At 51.4% G+C, this 19847-nt stretch overlaps 7 protein-coding genes across 7 annotated transcripts; 3 read left to right on the top strand and 4 right to left on the bottom strand.

Annotated features, from left to right (window-relative positions):
• Positions 1–131: 131 nt before the first annotated feature.
• On the bottom strand, positions 132–3680 carry PHO81 (Pho81p; the record flags this gene model as incomplete). Its single annotated transcript, XM_019132948.1, has 1 exon — positions 132–3680. One exon carries the CDS (start codon positions 3678–3680, stop codon positions 132–134), a length of 3549 nt encoding a protein of 1182 aa, XP_018983910.1.
• Positions 3681–5797: 2117 nt separating this feature from the next.
• On the top strand, positions 5798–9457 carry CRM1 (exportin). The gene has a single exon (XM_019129539.1). The coding sequence runs from the start codon at positions 6042–6044 to the stop codon at positions 9360–9362; it is 3321 nt and encodes a 1106-aa protein (XP_018983909.1). The 5' UTR covers positions 5798–6041; the 3' UTR covers positions 9363–9457.
• A 188-nt stretch (positions 9458–9645) lies between these two features.
• Positions 9646–10505, bottom strand: BABINDRAFT_162785 (mitochondrial 54S ribosomal protein uL3m). The gene has a single exon (XM_019129538.1). The coding sequence runs from the start codon at positions 10462–10464 to the stop codon at positions 9652–9654; it is 813 nt and encodes a 270-aa protein (XP_018983908.1). The 5' UTR covers positions 10465–10505; the 3' UTR covers positions 9646–9651.
• A 600-nt stretch (positions 10506–11105) lies between these two features.
• MRPL6 (mitochondrial 54S ribosomal protein uL6m) lies at positions 11106–11811 on the bottom strand. Its single transcript, XM_019129537.1, has one exon. The coding sequence runs from the start codon at positions 11748–11750 to the stop codon at positions 11181–11183; it is 570 nt and encodes a 189-aa protein (XP_018983907.1). The 5' UTR covers positions 11751–11811; the 3' UTR covers positions 11106–11180.
• Positions 11812–12022: 211 nt separating this feature from the next.
• BABINDRAFT_162783 (snoRNA-binding rRNA-processing protein) lies at positions 12023–12680 on the top strand. The gene has a single exon (XM_019129536.1). It carries the CDS (start codon positions 12070–12072, stop codon positions 12619–12621), a length of 552 nt encoding a protein of 183 aa, XP_018983906.1. The 5' UTR covers positions 12023–12069; the 3' UTR covers positions 12622–12680.
• Positions 12681–13014: 334 nt separating this feature from the next.
• BABINDRAFT_9341 (transport protein particle complex II subunit) lies at positions 13015–16794 on the top strand (the record flags this gene model as incomplete). The annotated part of the gene is made up of 1 exon (XM_019132947.1): positions 13015–16794. The coding sequence occupies one exon, from the start codon at positions 13015–13017 to the stop codon at positions 16792–16794; it is 3780 nt and encodes a 1259-aa protein (XP_018983905.1).
• Positions 16795–16915: 121 nt separating this feature from the next.
• On the bottom strand, positions 16916–18943 carry BABINDRAFT_86738 (uncharacterized protein). The gene has a single exon (XM_019132842.1). The coding sequence runs from the start codon at positions 18781–18783 to the stop codon at positions 17038–17040; it is 1746 nt and encodes a 581-aa protein (XP_018983904.1). The 5' UTR covers positions 18784–18943; the 3' UTR covers positions 16916–17037.
• Between the last annotated feature and the right edge of the window lie 904 nt (positions 18944–19847).

Below are 19847 nucleotides of genomic sequence, written 5' to 3'. Positions count from 1 at the left end.
CCCCAGGATTACAGGTCTGCGTTAAATCAAATGATCATGTAATTAAGGTATATACCATTTTTTGGTGTCTATATACAAACACCGTTAAGCGTTAAAACCATAGAGCCGGATCGGCCAATTTAATACAACCACTACACCGAAACATCCTCATTGAAGCTCAACACGTCATTAAATCGCTGCCCGTTGATGTTTGCAAGCGGCGCAGGCGCAGCAGTGTGATCCGCGTCCTGCGTCGCAACCAAGATCAAACCGCGTGAGCGGATCGTCGCAACCAAGTCCGGCACCGCCTCGAGCAACCGCCCCGCGACGATGATCCCTAGCAAGTTATTATTTGTCGCAAACTTTAACGCCGCGCTCAAGCTGTACGTCGCGACATCTTCCTTCGCACCGCAGAGCGCGAACCCGTGCGTCGTGGTGTTACAGAACTCCCTCTCGAAACGAAGACCACCCATGCTGAAAAACACAGGGTAGTTCGGCTGTTTCCAGTTCAAAATCGTGCAAATATCTGGGTTGCTCGAGGAAAACACGATGGAACGCGAGGCCACCGTGCCGGCCTCCTTGAGCGCGCGGATATGGGTAAAGATATTGGTCAAGATCGCGTCGATGAACTTGTTGGAGTTCCGCACACTATTAAGCAGGTACGGCAACTGCTGGAGCTCGATATCTGTGGGGTAGTAGACTTCGATATCAAGATTCACCTCTGGAGGGACAATCTGTAAAAACGCCTTGAACGGAAGGTAAATGATCTTGAGCACTTTTTGGAGTAATTTCGTATTGAAATTGCGGCCATGGAGGTCCAGCATAAGCTTAGGGTAGTCAAAGAGGTCGGAGGTGATTCGGTCGAGCTCCGCGGGGGTGAGGTTCGCAATGGGCACGTCGATAGAGCCGACGGGGATCAGCCAGTGGGGACAGACCACAGGGGTCCCATCGTTGAGCATGACGAGCCGGATGCGGAGGTACTGGCCGGAAAGGGAAGAGGCGGTGACAAAGGAGAGCATGGAGGGAGATGCAAGGTCGCGCGCAGTTCCGTTAGCGTCGCGCACGGGTCCGTCTGCGTCACGCGCGGGCCCATCCGTGTCGCGTGCGGAACCTTCGCGCACCTTCCCCGCGCTATCGCGCGTAAAGATCTCGTCCTTTTTGGTACTCTTCCAATACGTCTCGTACTTCGATATCTCCAACGGCACGCCCGAGTACGGATGCACAATCCGATAATCAAACTTGAGCTCTCCCGCATTCCGCAACCTCACGTCAAACAACGGCACCGTCACGTTATATCCGTGGAGCTTGCCCGCGCGCGTAAAGAGATTGACCATACTCGTGGCCTTGGCAATGAGCCGTGTGCCGAACGTCGGAAAGAGCTCAAAGTCCACCGCGAACTGTGCCAAGTCGCGCGCCTCGATCTGGAACGAAACGGTGTTGGTGCTGTCAGTGATCGGGAGGAGAATGTTGCGCGGCACCACATCCAGGATGTTGGTCGAGAGCGTGATGCGTCCAGGCGGCTGCTTGTACGCGCCCGCCGCGCTCACAGGCGCACTCGCATGCAGCGTGTGGCGTGAGTTCGCGTGCACGGTATCCGCAGACGCGAAGGACGATGCGAGCTTCGCACCACCGGGCACGGAGTTGTATAGCACGATGCTTTCGCGGTTCGGATAGAACTGCAACTGGAGAAAGATCTTTTTATCCAAAAAGTTGTGGCCGTAGCGGCGCAACGGGATGATTGGTGGGGGGAGCTGGAAGTCTGGAATGAGATCCATCGGCGACTGCGAGCGTGAGTCCTTTCGCGTGGGCACAGATTGACGGCGCATCCCGCCGTATTTGAGGAGAAGGTTGAGCTCGCGCGCACCTCCGGCCATCGCCGCGTAGTACAGCGCCAGGAACCCATCATCGTCGAGCATGTCTTCACCGCAATGCGCGCCGTGGAGAATTAGCTGCTCGGCAGTGTCGCTGTGGCTGTTCGTTATGGCATAGAAGAGGGGCGGCCATTTGTTGAGGCCGTCAAGACGGTTGACCTCGCTCAGGTCATCCTTGAGTGGCAAGCTACCGGATTCATCCACCCCCTGCACGAGAAGCAGGATAAGGTGCGCATGACCGTAGCGCGCAGCCACGTGGAGCGGATAGAGGCCCTCGACATCCGCCTGGTGTGGCACAGCTGGCGCACACGCAATGAGCGCGTGGACGACGGCTGCGTCGCCGAAGCGGCACGCGTAGTTGAGCGGGAGGTACTGCAACGTCGAGTCGTCCAGGCGGGGGAAGGGGTTGGCACCGTGCGCGAGGAGCACCTGCACGCACGCAAGGGCGTTGTTCTGGATCGCGAGGAGGAGCGGTGACATGGACTCGTTGTCGAGGATGTCCACCCGGTAGGCGGTTTGGCCGTCGGAGCAGTCATCCACCTCGCCGGTAGCCTCAAGAAGCTCCCTTAACACCTCGTCCCGCCCGTTCACCGACGCATAGTGAAGACACGTGCGCCCGTTCCCATCCTGCATTCCGATCGGCACGCCCGCGGCAAGCGCAAGCGGGATGACAAACCGCCGCGCCTGGGCGAGCTTGCACGCCGCGTGGAGACACGTCTCACCTGTCAATTCGTCCGTAAGACTCAAATCAAGGTACGACAGCGGTGAATCCTCGAGAATCGCAAGCGCACGCTGGAGAAACTCGTCGGAAATGGTCGCGTTGCCGACCGCGTGGAGGAAAACGCGCGAGATCTTTTCACGCGCATAAGTACGCGCGATGGTGGCACGAATCCACTCGGTAAGCACAGATTCCGTTTCGGGTGATGGCGGGAGCAGCGACAAGTTGACAAATTCGTTGTACATATCGTCCATCTCCTTGTCATCGGTATCGGAACCGTCACTCGAGGGAGAGCCTGGCGGAGGCGAGCCCGTCAGGCTAGCGGCAAGACCAGAGGAAGCGGCGAGGCGAGCAGCCCGTCCCAGAACCACGGCAAGAGCAGGGCCCCCCTTGGGGAGGTCCCCGTCCATGATCGCCTCGAGTTCAAGAAGGCACCCGCTCACGGTATCGCTCAACTCGTTAATTTCGTATCGATGAAACACCGGCTGCACGTTGACCGCCGTGGAGATGAACAACTCCTTGGTGTGTGACTTGGACTGTTTGTCCCACTTCTTCAATGCCTTGGTAAATCCAATTTCGTTCAACTCCACAAACTGCTCGAGTCGGAGCACGTCCTGGTGGAGCTTCTGGAAGTTCTTGTAGAGGATGTTGATGGAGAGCGTGTTCTTCGTGGAGGCTAAGTGTGTCGCGCTCGCCGCGGCCGCGGTCACGGTAACCGCGGACGACCGCCGCGGAAGCCGGAGCAGCTGGAGGATCTTGCCCTTCTTGGTGAGGAGAATGTCCAAGCGAATGTTCAAGTCGGACTGTTTTTCTAGGTAGAACATGTTGACCTTTTCGAGCTCACGCTCGACCTTGAAGAAGAAGGAGGCCTTGTTGGCCTTGAGACGGTCTTCGGGCGAAGGGTCTGGCGAGGCCACGGGCGACAGGTCGCGGGCGACAAGCGCGTGCAGCGAGGCGTGCGCAACGGACTCACTATCTTCCTCGTCGTGCACATACGTGTGGCTGCGCGCAAGGGCCTTGATGTGTTTCTTAAGCGCCTTGTAGTTGATGAAGTGCCTGGCGTACTCGGGCAACTCGAGCTGGCGCGACGCGAGGTACTTTCCGAACTTCATCGATGATGGAAGCTAGTTGGTGAAATACCCCGGGGGACAGGAATGTGATAACCGGAAACAGCAATGGGATACCCGGAGTCAGGGACGTGATGGAAAGAGCAAGGGCGGTGGGATCAGAGTCGATTCCAAGCAACTGACGACGGGGCAATTCCAATGAGATCTGAAGCAATGGGCCAAGATAGCGACTGGAAAAAGAGACGGAGAGTCGATTAAAAAAAAATTGTAATCCGGTAGATCGACGCGTCACGTTAAGGTTGAGATGGGTAGCCGGTTCGACGTCAGCTGGAGATGGCAGAACCCGTTGGACTAATTTATGTATGCACAACTGATACCCACCCGGCGAGATGCAGGAATAGCCCACGTGGTGCGCCTGAGGGTACACGACTTGAATGCAAATGACACCCGCACGGGCGTTTGAACCGGATATTTGGAGGGTATATCGTGGGTTTATCAGTATAGGGAGTGGAAATGGTATCACCGTTGTATTTAACGAATTGAATTTGGAATGCAGAGAGCGTTGAACTGTTTGCGTTAACGTTTCATGAACCCAAGGTAGACCAGGGTCGTTTAATCTAGTACCACTGGGAGCCTAGGACCTAGAGAGAAGAGATGGCAACGGGTCATAGTGTTTGGGTAGTGAGCTGAATGGAATTAAATTCAAACCCAAATTCAATTCTAAATTCAAATGACTAATGTTTTCGCTACCAGCAATGGTTCTACGGAAACTTCAGATAAAACAACCTATAATTCACCATTCTTGGGTTCTGGGAAATCACCGGGTGGTTTCTGGGATACCACCGACCTTGATTCGATGTAGGATATATCTGTAGTCTAATCCTTTAATACATGTCTTGGAGTTGATATCTCCTGGTATTCCTAGTATAAGCCCAAGGAACCACTTATAGAGATGAGCTTACTGCGCTTGTCATGGCTATTCCGCATACATGGTAGAGTTATATTATTCTATTTAGATGTCCATTCTAGGTGGTATTTCAAAATAAAAATAATAATAATTCTCATCTTTACATAGGTAATGTCTAAAGTACCGGCCACCCCTCGCCAGAAAATTTTTAGCAAGAGCCAAGCCATTAACAATGCAATTTAAGTAGCGTAAAAAAAAAAAAAAATAGCGCAAAATATTGTTTGTTTATATTCAGAGATCGGCATTTAATCTAACAGGTGAATAGAAAATAATGGGAGAGTAGCAGTGAGTAAAACCTGTGGGCTGAATTCCACCGGGAGATTCAATTAGCATTTGCACTCTTCATCCATCACTTCCTTCGTCGGTTGTAGTAGATAATTTCAATTCAATATTTCCATCGTGAATGGCTATAAGTAGGGTTATCACCACTATTTGAATTTTTTTTTTTTATAACTATTTCCGAAAATCTACATATCTTAATGTAGAAGCAATTGCGCTCAGGATACATTACTGAGTCGAACAAATAATGCACACTTGGTAAAAATGAAGAAAATTTCCGAGTCCAAATTACCAGAACTTGTTATCTCCTAAAGAAAGCGTGATATAGCCCTTACTCATCAGAGAAACCTTTGGTAAATCATACCACTGGTCTTGACTACCGTGCAATGGTTTGAGAATCATAGCACCGTATGTAAGGTCCGGTTTTCACTCTCGGAAACAAGAGCAGGCATTAATCCTAATCAAAATGCACTCAGATGGGTCCATAGCTTTAATATCAAATCAACCATATACATTATATCAATCTTATTCTTAGAGCTCCCCCAAAAAGTTATTGAATTTATACCCGCTTTCGCAATCCATCATAACAAACAGCTCCAGTCCCTTTACAAGGTCACCCCCAATCTAGCGCAAATATCCTGTATAAAACTTGAACGGCCATTAGTCAGACTGCCCCATCAACCAAAACCCATCCATGGCCCGTAAAAACTCCTACAAATATTGACACATCTTAAGCCATCAATAAATTCACAAATCCTAGATGATTACCTTCCTCGCAATCTTCTTCTGCCACCCATCCAGTTATGTGAGGTTGTCCGCCTTCCCAAAGCAGCAAGCACAACAATCTGCGTGCCGGATACAATTTTCTGGTTATATAAGCAACTCCCCAAAGGCGGAAAAAATTTACGCCATCAAACACAAAACACATCGCAACAGCGTCAACACAGGCACCAATACATCGAAATATCACATCGAAACGCATCAAACCCCATTGATACTGTTGAGATATCCAGAAGTGCTTACATCGTCTATCAAGAGATACAGACAAGACACTCCAGTTCTGTTTGCTTAAACTTGTGTCCATACATTTCGACCCATTGCCGCCGTTGAGATCGAATTCACTGGTCCATATCCCATAACCACTGAGTATCCCATCTGTCATGGAAAAAATCCTCGACTTTACCACCGACCTCGACGTCGCGCTCCTCGACCAGGTCGTCACCACCTTCTACTCCGGTTCCGGCGAACCACAGCGCGCCGCGGGCAAGATCCTCAGCCAGTTCCAGGAGCACCCCGACAGCTGGAACCGCGCAGCGGAAATCCTTCAGTTCCTGAGCAACTCGCAGGCCAAGTTCCTTGCACTCCAGATCCTCGACAAGCTCATCCAGTCGCGCTGGAAGGTGTTGCCGCGCGAGCAGGCCGCGGGGATCCGCAACTTCATCGTCAACATGATCATTGCGCTCTGCCAGGATGACGCACAATTCGCGGCGCAGCGTCCACTCATCGCGAAGTGCGACCTCACGTTGGTCCAGATCCTCAAGCAGGACTGGCCACAGAACTGGCCGCAATTCATCCCCGAAATCGTTGAAAGCTCCCGCTCTGGCTTCAACGTCTGCGAAAACAACATGCACATCCTCAAGTTGCTCTCTGAAGAAGTCTTTGACTACGGCGCGGACCAGTTGACTCAGGCGCGCGCGAATGCATTAAAGACCAAGATGGAGGAGGAGTTCCAGGCAATCTTCGCCTTGTGCTACGAAGTGTTGGACAAGGCGACGAAGCCCGCACTTGTTGTCGCAACTTTGAAGTGCTTATTGAGGTACTTGCACTGGATCCCGCTCCAGTACATTGTCGAAACAGACCTCCTCGCGTTGTTAGCCGGGAAGTTCCTCGGCCCGGGCGAGACGCGCACAGCCGCGCTCAAATGCCTCACGGAGGCCGCGGGACTCTCGGCTTCCTCGTCGCAGCACACCGCGCCGTTCCGCGCCATGTTTCAAAAGGCTATGGAGCAGATCGTGGCAATCATCCCGCCGACCGCCGACCTAAAGAAGAGCTATCGCACCGCGAATGCCAACGACCAGGCCTTCCTCCAGGACTTGGCGATGTTTTTGTGCACGTTCCTTGGGAACCATCTCGCGAGCTTGGAGGAGGGGATTCCCCTCGCCCCGGCGAGTGGTCTCGCCGCTGCCCCTGGTGCCGCCACCTCCACCACCTCCTCCTCCGGCTTATCCCCCGCCGCGGCAGAGGCGAAGGAGCTTCTCCTCCTTTCCCACACCTACCTTCTCTCCCTCTCCCGCATCGAAGAGCGCGAACTCTTCAAAACCACCCTCGACTACTGGGCCAAGCTTGTTTCCGGCCTCTACGCGGAAATCCAGCAACTCCCCCAGACGGAGTTATCCCCACTCCTCCAGCTCCAGGCCGCGGCAGCAACCAGCGGCGCGCCAAACCCCGACGTTCTTGCCAAATTTCCCCTCCGCAAGCACATGTACGCCTCCATCTGCTCGCAGTTGCGTCTTGTAGTGATTGAGTCGATGGTCAGGCCGGAGGAGGTGCTCATTGTGGAGAATGACGAGGGTGAAATTGTCCGCGAATTCGTCAAGGAGAGTGACACCATCACGTTGTACAAGTCGATGAGGGAGGTGCTTGTCTATCTCACCCACTTGGACGTGCTTGACACGGAAAATATCATGAGCGAAAAGCTCGCGAGACAGATCGATGGCACCGAATGGTCGTGGCACAACATCAACACCCTCTGCTGGGCGATCGGGTCGGTCTCCGGGACCATGAACGAGGACATGGAAAAGCGCTTCCTTGTGGGGGTTATCAAGCACTTGCTCAACCTCACGGAGATGAAACGAGGGAAAGACAACAAGGCGGTTGTTGCGTCCAACATCATGTACATTGTCGGGCAGTATCCCCGCTTCCTCAAGGCGCATTGGAAGTTCCTCAAGACGGTGGTCAACAAGTTGTTTGAGTTCATGCACGAGACCCATGAGGGAGTCCAGGACATGGCGTGCGACACGTTTATCAAGATTGTAACCAAGTGCAAGCGCCACTTTGTGGGAGTCCAGCCGAACGAGCCGGAACCGTTTGTGGATGAGATTATCCGCAACATCCAGCAGATTACCGAAGACTTGCAGCCACAGCAGGTTCACACATTCTATGAGGCATGTGGAACCATTGTGGGTGCGCAGGCCGCGCGTGCCGCGCGCGACACGCTCCTCGCGCAGCTCATGGCGCTCCCTAACATGGCGTGGGCCGCGATTGTCCAGCAGTCGGCCAGCCGCCCCGAGTTGCTCACTGACACCGAGACCGTCAAGATTATCGCCAACATCATCAAGACCAACGTCTCGGTTTGCTCCGCGATGGGGTCGTTCTTCTACCCCCAGTTGGGCAACATCTACCTCGAGATGTTGTCGTTGTACCGTGCCGTGTCGGGCATGATTTCTGATGCCGTTGCCAAGGACGGCCAGGTTGCGACGAAACACGTCAAGGTGCGGGGTTTGAGAACAATCAAGAAGGAGATCTTGCACTTGATTGAAGTGTATGTTGGCGATGCCACCAATAAGGATGAGATTGTGAGCACGTTGGTCCAGCCGTTGTTTGAGGCGGTTTTATTGGACTACAAGACGAATGTTGCGGATGCGCGCGACGCGGAGGTGTTGATCTGTCTCACGACTGTGGTCAGCAAGGTTGGCCACATGATCCCAGACGGGATTGTGGCTATCATGGATAATGTCTTTGCGTGCACGTTGGAGATGATTACGAAGGATTTTACGGAGTACCCCGAGCACAGAGCCGAGTTTTACCGCTTGTTGCGTGAGATAAACCACACGTGTTTCGCTGCCGAGCGGAAGTTACCGGGCGACACGTTCCAGCAGCTCATCAATGCGGCGTTGTGGGCCGCTAAGCACGAGAACAGCGACGTTGAAAACAACGGGCTCGCCTTCTTGGACGACATGTTGGCCAATGTGGCGAACTGCGGGGATGAGAACTTTGCCAACGCGTTCTACTCGTCGTTCTACCTTCCGATTCTTTCTGACACCTTCTTCGTGATTACCGATAGCGGCCACCAAGCAGCGTTCAAGCTCCAGGCACAGCTCTTGTCACACTTGATTGCGCTTGTGGAGAGAAACGCGATCAAGGTGCCGTTGTACCAGGCCTCTGACGCCCCGCAAGGCACGTCGAATGCGGAGTATATCAAGAACTTCCTTGGGACGACGCTTTTATCGAACTTTACGCAGTTGAACGCGCAGCAGGTTGGCGGTTTTTTGACCGCATTGATTGGGACGTATGCGGATACAAACAAGTTTAAGGGGGTCTTGAGAGACTTTTTGGTGCAGATCAAGCAGGTTGGGGGAGACCCAACGGACTATTTGTTTGCCGAGGACAAGGAGAATGAGCTTTTGGCGAAGCAAAAGGTGGAGAGGGAGCGGGCAATGAGAGTGGGTGGGATGTTGAAGCCATCGGAGATGGCAGACTAGAGGGTTTAAAGTGAGGAAAGCAAGCTACCCCATCCAATTCGAACCAACCGGACGGTGCAAAGCGGAGAGAGTGAAATCCCCGGACCGATCCTTTTAGAGATGTCAGTGAGACAATTGTAATTTAATGTATAAGTGAAATTAACAACGTAGGTGACGGCAAATGTTACAACCAAAGCCATCCAATACAACCGTGAATTAGTCATAAAGCAAGACTAATCTCTCCATGCTCCCCTTCCGCTATTCGCACTTTATTTACGTATATTATGATTATGTACAGGTTAGGTCAGTACTAAGTGTATTTCTTGATGGCATCCTGGACCTTAACGTAGCCACCCTTAGGACCCGGAACGGCACCCTTGACCAAGAGGTATCCCTTTTCGGCATCTACAAAGACAATCTGGGAGTTTTGTTCGGTGCAGTTCTTGCCACCCATTCTACCCGGCATCTTTCTCCCTGGGATGGTTCTGCCGGGGTCCTGGTTGGCACCGTAGGAACCACCCTTTCTGTGAGCCTTGGAGTTACCATGGGACGCTGGCTGCCCGCCGAAGCCCCATCTCTTCATCACACCAGCGAACCCTTTACCCTTAGAGATTCCCTTGAGATCGACAAACTGCCCGACTGTGAAATGGTCAGCACGCAACTGGGTGCCCAACGGCAACAACCCACTCTCATCGCGTACAAGGAACTCCATGACCTTCTGCTTTGGGTTGACCGCGGCTCTGGCAAAGTGCCCCAAGAGCTGACGTGTCACACGTGCCACCTTAGCGGCACCGTAGCCCAACTGAACCGCAAAGAGCCCGTCGGTCTCTGGCTTTCTAACGTGAGTAACCTCAACCGCTTCAAACTCAAGCACAGTGCACGGGATCTTTTCACCGGTTTCGTTGAACCATGGTGCCATCCCGGCCTTCTTACCAATCAAACCGCATCTCTTTGGGATCCGCTTTCTCTCCAACGCCGCTTGCATGTCATGAGCAAGCACCGGGCGCGGGGTCTCGATGGCTGGAATCGCCTGTGGAGAGGTTAACGACGCAGCGGTTCTCACCATGCGTGGGTATTGGCGAAGGGTCTTAGCAGGAACACCCAAAGACCAAAGATTTATCATTGTGTGTTATGTGCCTCTGTAGGAGTCGATTCGGGTCTGATCCATTTGACATGAAGTTTTTACTATGTACGCAGAGTGGGATTTTTCAGCACAAGTCACGCGTACGGCGTGTGCATTGAAGTGGTAGGCCCACGCAAACAGGCTATATGCTGCGAGACTTGTTTTATTTAATGGCCCATTCGAGGATATAGCTATTAATAAATGTGAATAAGGGGGGGTAGAGTGGGTGGTACCAGAGGGTATAAGTTGTATCTTGCGTCTGTTTATCCTTCAATCATTGGTTAAACCAGTAAAGACTTAGCCACTCCCCTGAGTTTACGTTTTCTTTACTGTAAGGAAGGGGGTCTAACAGCAAAGTGTTTGAGATGCTATCCAAAAAGTAAAGTTAAATTCATAATGCTTATTCAATATTGTTGGCTCAATTTTATTAAGATTTATTCCGTTAATAACTTAATTCCTCTACCGATCGTGAAGCACGACATTCGACGAGAAATTGCGAAAGAACTTTAGTATTAAATACTTAAGAGCGATAGAAATAACCTCGGCTTCCGATAATACATTTACCTTTTATATATATATATATATTGAATGACTGCTTTATTGCGATCCTTAATCGGGACTAACCCGCCTGGACGTTACCAGCATTTTGGGAGCTCCTACATTTCTTTCGTGTACGTCTTGTTTGTACCTATATACAGAATGCTTGAATAGCTCAACTATTTCACCTTCTTGTCCTTGATCTTGATGGTTTCGTCATCAACGTAGATCCCCTTCCCCTTGTACGGCTCAGGCTTTCTGAACGCTCTCAACTTGGCCGCGTACTGTTTCACAACCTGGAGGTCATTTCCCTCAAGGAAGACTCTGTTCGGTACTGGAACGGTGGCAACGACACCCTCAGGCACGGGCAAGCCCTGGTTGATGGAGGCACCCACCTTCAACACGACCCACGGCTTACCGTCCTTCTCCTCCAAAAACGCTCTGTAGCCGGTCCCGACCAATTTCAACATCGACTTGTGACCCTCAAAACAGCCCACGGTGTTGTTGGATATGAGCTTTCTGAAGGTTCCCCAGAAGGTCTTTTGTGTTTTAATGTCCTCATCCTGGACACTGACACGGATGACAGAGTCCTCGACCTCGACCTTCAAGAAATCCGGTCCGATAAGCGACAATTCGCCCCTTGGGCCTTTAATTGTCACCTTTTTTGACAAAGTAAGCGACTCCTTGCCAAGTCGGGTAGTCTTTGGCTGGGTCAAGTCTTGCACGGTGCAGCTCATACCGGGAAACATGTAGACCGGCTTGCGCCCGGTGGAGGAGAGGACAACACTGGACGTGGAAAACCCACGGGCGGCTCTGACACCGAATCTGACACTGTTCATGATGTATACCTTTCTGGCGTGTAACTGGTAGCTTTCAACGTCAGAGAAATCGGCATTTAGTTTTGTGTGAAAAATTCGGCGTCGACGGGTAACGCCTAAACGTGCGCCAACCGATGGGCTAAATATTTTATTTTTCACCCAAGATAGCCGCAAGGTTACCTTTTGATAAATCAACAGCTGTAGGTAACCTGGCCAGCACTTTTGATATACAATAGCTCCCAGATTCATAATGGTTAGAAAGTTGAAGCACCACGAACAGAAGTTGTTGAAGAAGGTTGACTTCCTCGACTGGAAGCAGGACTCAGGCCACCGCGACACCCAGGTCATGAGAACCTACCATATTCAGAAGAGAGAAGACTACCACAAGTACAACAAGATGTGCGGTGATATTCGCAAGCTCGCACACAAATTGTCACTTTTACAGCCAACTGATGATGTGCGTGTCAAGCACGAACAGTTGTTGTTGGAGAAGTTGTACGCCATGGGGATCCTCTCCACCAAGTCCAAGATCTCGGATCTCGAGAACAAAGTCACCGTTAGTGCCATGTGCCGTCGTCGAATTGGAGTTGTCATGTGCAGATTAAAGATGGCTCAGACTGTTAGCGATGCTGTCAAGTTTGTGGAACAAGGCCACGTCAGAGTCGGGCCACATGTCATCACCGATCCGGCCTACTTGGTCACCAGAAACTTGGAGGACTACTTGACCTGGGTGGATGAGAGTAAGATCAAGCACAACCTTCTCAAGTACAAGAACAAAATTGATGACTTTGACTTGGCTTAGGGTGTGGAACAGGGTGTATAATAGGTAATAAACGAATTAGTAAGGTACGTAGAAACGGCGTTGGGTTAAAATAAGAGACTGAGGAAAGTTTCCAGTTTTATCTAATGTCGAGTTTCTGTCAGTAGACTTATAGCCGCGGGGTTTCCAATCAGAATTAGTTTAATGAACCGGGAAACAGGTAACAGGCGTAATTATAATAAACAAAATTCCTAAACATGGTGAGAATCTTATTCACATTATACCTCTATCTCCTCTTCGCTCGACCATATGCAACGCACTCAGCTCGCTTGTGCGGCTCGGAAAATCTCGCGCTGGCGCCCCAGCATATCTAATATCAAACTCTTCTGTTCACTCTTAATCCTCGTATTTGTTTCCTCAGTTCCATCATCTCCAATGCCCACCACACATATCGGCTACTACGATCCGTTTGATGTCTTTCCTCTAATCTCGACTGAGCTTCGGGCGCATCTTCCCCTTACCAACGTGCACTGGAAGCCGTCATTCACGCCGGCGGGGGCAAAGCCGCTGAGTTTGCGTTCCATTCCCGCATTACCCGTCCAGTTTGCCGAAGAGATCCCCAATGTGGACCAGCAACACGAAGAAACGCCGCCACTCCTCCGTATGATGTTGGTGCAGTGCGACTCGCTTGACATCTACCGCGCCCAGGTGCGCCCGCTCGTCCAGCAGTGGCTCAAGCTCTCAGTGGAGCAGTGTCGGCAACCGATTGAGTGGTTAATTGTGTTCTACGCGCCCGGAGCTGTGTCTGTGAAGAAGAGCACTGCCCTTCTGGAGAAGCTAAAGGTGGATTTCAACGGGACCGGCGAAAGAGTGGTAAAGATTTGTGGGGAGGAGCTGAAGAGCGTGTTAAACCAGCAATGGAATGGGCTTATGAGCGCGTTAAAAATTTCTCTCGTAAGTTCGTTTGATGAGAGGATTAGTTTACTCCACCGGGAGGAGGCCCCAGAGAGGTACCAGAGCCCGAAGGAATCTACTGGCAACTCCACGAAAGCTGGGGGGCCCCAGGATGGCTCAGATAGCCCCGATAGAGATGACACGCCCCCTGGTTCAGACTCTGAGGGCCTCCCCTGGATCAAATTCCTTGTCCAGATGGAAAAAATGGCATTGCTCTACCAAGACTTGAAGATGTTCCAGGACGCGATGAACCAGTACCGCTTCATCCTGCGCTTTGTACACACCCAACTTCCTCTGTTTGTGCTTTCGGACCACATCGATAAGCTTCCAGCGATGGACGACTTCAGCTTTACCTCTTATGTTTCAAAAATGGCCTCGATCAAAGCGATGAAGGAGCCAGGCTCGGTAAACCCCTCTCTCTTCCAGTACAGATGCCACTTGTTTGTGCAGCAAACGTCGCTCCTCCAGCAGTTATCGTTCGGGACGCACTTTTCCCAGATCATTCCCGCGAACTTTTCGGTTGACCACCTGCTCGAACTCCTCGCGTGTGTTAAGGCGTTTGTGACGGAATTGCTGACGTTGCCGAAATCCACGCATGACGCGCGTTTGGTTGCCGAATGGTCGTATGTCGTGGTGGATGGCTATTTGAAATTGCTATCGCAGGTCACCGACCCGGCCTCCACCGCGGACTTTGCGGAAAAACTCGACTCAAAGGCGGAACTTGCGGAGCTTCTCGGGGACTTGCAGTTTGCCCAGCGTTCCAACGCGATGTTTTTGGCCAACAGCATCACCGATTTCCGTGTCAATTTGCACTCCACGATGGATGAAATCTCCCTAGACGAACCCTCGCCGGTCTACTCCTTGACGTACCCTCCCTTGGTCTCCATGATTCTGTCCAAAGCAAACTACATTTCCTGTCTCAGCGACCTCACGCAGGGGATCATCAAAAAGTATAGCTCCCTGAAGACCTCCACCAAGCCCAACACCGTTGACGCTCTCTCCATCGACCTCGCTATGATTGAATGTGTCTACCGCCAGAACTACGCCACCGCAAAGGCGATTCTCCGCGACAGCTTTGCCTTCTATTACCAGCAGGGGTGGTCAGAAATCGGCGGCTTCGTCATGGAACTCTACCTGAAATGTCTTGAGAACTTGATGGCCAGTGAAGAGACCGACGACACCACCCGCGACTTGCTGATGTGCTACTTGGATGGTCTTATCCGCTTGGCCCACCTCAGATCCCTGGAACAGACTGACAGAGACATGCAGGGCCTCTGGAAGAAACTCACCAACCTCACGTTTTCCCCGGAAGCCGAAAGGCTCGTGTACCCGTTGGGAAACTTGTGGCGCGCGGAAATCTTCCCCTACATTGAACACCTTCCGTCTGACCGCATCCGCCTCTCTCTCACCATCGTCAGTCCGTTCAATCTCAGTATCTCCGTCGACAGCGTCTCCCTTTCGGTGCGCAACGTAAACGATTTTGACGAGCAAGTGGTCTTTGATAGTCCTTCCGTGGTCTTGTCTCCGGGTAAAACCACCGTGTCTGTCGAATCCCGCGACATGGTGATGGGCCACTTCCAGCCGTGCGATCTCACCGTACGGGTAAATTCCTTCATCGACCTAGTTCACGACTTTTCAGACACTCCCCCCGTGTTTCTCTACCCGCATCCGTCTAACCTCACGCTTGACGCGTTCGTGCCGCTTGTGACTGACTTGGGAGGCGCAAAAACGCTCTCGCTCAGACTCACTAACGGCATCCAGCGGATTGCCCATGCCTCCATCGAGTTCTGGTCGGGAACGCCGGACCTCAACCTCTTGATTGGCTCAAAACAGGGCATGGTAGGCCGTTCGCGGTTGAACCCCGACCGCCAGATTGCCGTATTGTCCAACAGCAGCGACCTTCTCTCGGTGCGGTTCAGTGACGTCTTGCCCCAAGATGAGCTTGTTATTGACATCCCATACCTGCTGGCGAGTCAAACGCTCAAGCTCAAAGCGAAGCTCACATATGAGAACGAGCAGGGCGAGGTGTTTTCGCACGTGTTGAAGGTCCTTGACTTGGATATTGCCTTGCCGGTGGGCGTCACCGTCCAGGACTTGTTCAAGTCGCATAAGTTGTATGCCCGTTTCAGTGTCGGAGTTGTGAATAACTCGCAGCCGTTGCGTATAGGAGCGTGCAACTTGACATGTGATGCTGGTTATGATATTGCAACAGCCCAGACGTACCCCGGCTCAGTATTGGCCTTCATGAGCCAGCCAGTGTCTGTGTTCTACAAGATTGAGCCGAAAGATAGCCATTCAGTGACCGGCTCCGATACCTTGCGGATGCACATCCGCTACCGCAACCTCCACGAGGAATGTTTGCTCGTGTTGAACACACGATTCCAGGCTTTTGTTGCCGATCATTCTGAGTTTGCTGACTACCTCGTTGTTTTCCAGAGTTTGCTCAAGCGATGTGTCTTTGACTTGGTCTTGTTTTCCACTACCCAGGTTGTAACGTTGACCAGTACCATCCAGGAGCTCGACCCGGAGTGCGTGTTGAACCACATTCGCCCCGAAGCCCGTTCCCGCGCGGTTATTGCGCTATTTTCTCTGTTCTTGCAACCGTTCCAGGTCGGAATTATCATAACTAACGCCATTTCCTACAACTCTATCGACAGGCAGCTCTACTTGCCGGTGCCGATTCCGTTGGTGAACATCATTCACATGGTGGAGTTCCAATACGACGTGGACGCCCGGTACGTGGTGGGCGAGCCAATTGAGATGAGAATTTGTGTTGACTCGACGAGACATTGGCGGGGGGAGACAAAGACAGCGGAAAGGGGTCAGATTGTCGAAGCGGAAGCCAGCGGCCGGAAAGTCGAGCCTCCCGTGAACAATCTGATGGATACCATCATCCCCACGGTGCCTGAAAAGCCCAAGAAGCGGGTGAATTTCAAAAAGTCAGAGACGGAAAGCGGCCCCCGTGATGACCTCTTTGTATTGGATTTGCAAACGTCGGAGAACTGGTTAGTAAGCGGCAACAGACGGGCAAACTTCCAGGTCGCCAAGGATGCCGCGAAGCAGCACTCGCGCGTGTTCAACGTGGTGTTAGCGCCGTTAAAGGTGGGCAAGTTGCCGCTTCCGAAAGTCACTATCCGCTATTTAAACGACGAGGATGAACATTACAACGATGAGGAATACGTGATGGTTGTGGATAATAAGAACGAGACCCAGGCAATCATGATTATTCCCGAGTTGGACCAGATTACGTTCACATTTTAGATGAACAATTCAATTCTTTAAGGGCTAGTTCGTTTCTAGTCTAAAACGGGCGAAATTTACTTGCATAGTCTAGGGTCAGGCATTGGAGGGCAACAGCCCTTTCATACGAAACGTATACTTATATATCTTATTTTCTATTCGTAATTTTAGGAGTACCAGAATCATGCGCTCAAAATCGACCTCAACTACAGTGTCTAGTAAAAGTACGAAAATCTTACCTCTTCGAAATACAAAATGTATCGGTTACACTTTAGCTCTTGGGTTCAACACCAGATCCACGATCTTGCCGATCCCCAACAATTTCTCGTCGTCCAAGTGCTTGCACACAAGTTGGACATGCCCAATACCCTTGTCGAAGGTTTCTGGCTCGTACTTCCGAATGTACGCCTCCTTTTCTCTTGGAACCACGTACTTTGCCGTGTCCACTGCCTTATCGGCCGCACCAAAGGGCAAAATTAGTGCGGGGAAGTCACAGAGGTTCCAAATCGCGGTGTAGTATGGCAATCCAAACGAATCGTGCGGGGGAGCCGTGCCGACATGGCCAGGCATCAACAAGCAGTCCAAGTCTGAGACGTTAAAAATGTCATTCCATTGGGCAATCACGTCAAACCGGTTTCCATTAAGATCCTGAAGTTGAGAGACAGTTGTCACCTTTGGCCCCAAATCTTGTGCTATGAAACTCGAGTCGAGGTTCAGTACAGACTTCACCGGAGGCTCAAAGCCTGCGATAATCTTCTTACGCATGCCTCCGACGTTTAAGGAGTAGAACTTGTAGCAGAGCTTGAAGGAAGCGTGTAAGCTGGGGAACTTTTCCACATAGACAAGCTCGATCCCAGAGTGCGAAGATAACTTATTGCACGCCTCTTGGATAATGCGCTTCATGGACGGATGAAGAGGCACCTCGGGATCCTCCACTACCACCCCGATGCGCAATGGCTTCTCCTGGAGAACATACTCGCACTCCTTTCGCCATTTGACGTTCAACATTTCGGTGTCGATTTTGTCCAAGTTGGGAATCGACAACACAGACTTCAAGATTAACTCAATGTCGTCCATGGAGGTGGTCATGGGCCCCGAGCAGACTTCCAAATTTCCCGACCCGCGGCGCGCATTATCGATGGGCTTCGTCTGCTTTGCACTCGGGAACCGCTGAGCGGAGGGCTTGAATCCATAGATTCCGCAGCAGAGGGCTGGCAATCTGATGGACCCCCCGATGTCCGTTCCAATCGAGATATTCCCTGCACAGGCCCTGATCAAGGCAGCAGAGCCCCCAGTGCTCCCACCTGCGGTCCAGCTAGTGTTGGAGGGGTTCAAGCATCTTCCGAAGATGTTGTTATCTGAGTCGACCGTCATCATCGTCTGGGGAACGTTGGTTTTACAGTAGATCACAGCGCCAAGCTGGAGCAACGCGGTTACCGCAGTCGACTGCTCGAGCTTGTCCTTGTTTCCAATGTTGTCAATAAAACCCAAGGTTGAGTCATAGCCCGGAACGTTGAAAGGGTCCTTAACGGAGATTGGCAAGCCGTGCATCGGCCCAAGGGGCTCGCCACGCGCAGCCAAATGCGCGTCGCATGCGCGCGCACGGGCCAAGGCGTCGTCGAACATGAGTTCCGTGCAACACTTGGTGAGTTGGTTGGCGATTGCCGTCTTCTTGCATACTGCGAGCGTGAGTTCCTCGCTGGTGATCTCGCGGGATTTGAGCTGCTCCAAGAGCTCAGTGCTGGTGTACTTGCTGGTCAAGTCGATCTCTTTCTGAGAGAGAATGTGACCTACAACCGCAGGATCGTTGATGATCGCAAGTACGGAGTTTCCTGAGGATTCCGTGAACTGCGCGGCAATCTCGTCCGAGAGAAGCCATTCGGGAGGCACGGTCGCAAGCACCAGCGCACGTTTAGCCTTGGCCTTGGCCTGATAGTTGGAGAAGTAGAAAAGGCAGGAAGTTGCGGCCTTGTAGGCCGAGTCAGTAGCAGTATAGTAGAGCGAAGTCATCGAGTTTAGCCGGTGGTGGTATAGCAAGTGAAACAATGCTGGAGGCTGACCCTTTTATGGATTTAGGGGGGTTTTGCGGGGAACAGAAACTGCGATAAAGATGCAGGATGGGGTGCAGATATGCAATTCGCTGAGGGGCAATGGGAATGCTATATCTGTAAATTTTTAGCCAATAGCTACTGTCAGTTGATATCAGAAGCTTTAACTTTCCACATGAATTGAAAGTTATTAAATAGGTGTAAACGGGGTAGCCCGTACGTGGTTGAAAGAGTGGTCAGCTAGCACATGCAAAGAGCATGTGCTTAGTCCTGGGGCCTATACATGAGGCAATTATGCAAGGTCCCGTCTCCCAAAAGGCTTTGGACCGCGGGTTTAAGGGGCATAAGTGACAATATACTAGACAGTTGTCAGAATACTATCCAACTTCCTAATTACATCCAGTGTTATTCTCAATCCAAAACTTTGTACGAATTGCAGCTATTGTAGTCTACCGTGGGATTAGCATATGATAGCTTCAAGTAGACGTTTTCAAGGATCTTCAAACCTTGCTATCCGAATATGTTACTTGGTTGCCGAGAAATATTCCATCAATATCAAGAATATAATACTCCTGCGGGATCTTACTCGCTTTGGGATTCTCGGATGGGCTCCTATGTATATCTGACTAATCAGAGAAAGGCTTTTTGAGGGTCCGGTTGAAAATCTACCGGCAAACGTATTAGAAGTGCATCGGTTATAATATAGCACGCTCCGCCTATCATCTCTCCATCTTTGCCCAATGCTTTGGAAATTGAAACATTTTAGCTCAATTACATTCTGTCCATTGAGCGATGCTAAATCACCCACTCTGGCATACCGTCAGAAACCGACTGGGAAGCCGTCGAAGTGTGTCAGCCAAGGCCCTATTCTTTTTTCCTCAAAAAATCAGCTCAAATAAGAATCTACTATTCTCAGTATTCCGACACAAATCTATAAGAATCTGCTTTTGCAATGCTTATATAAAACCCAAGAGGTTGAACCTCCTAGTTGCCGCTTTTGGACACGTGACATTCCCCCCTGGGGCA

The sequence above is a fragment of the Babjeviella inositovora genome (assembly GCF_001661335.1).
Source record: "Babjeviella inositovora NRRL Y-12698 unplaced genomic scaffold BABINscaffold_10, whole genome shotgun sequence".
Lineage (NCBI taxonomy): Eukaryota > Fungi > Ascomycota > Pichiomycetes > Serinales > Babjeviella > Babjeviella inositovora.
The sequence above is the reverse complement of the archived record's forward strand: the minus strand, read 5'-3'. Positions and strand labels throughout refer to the sequence as shown.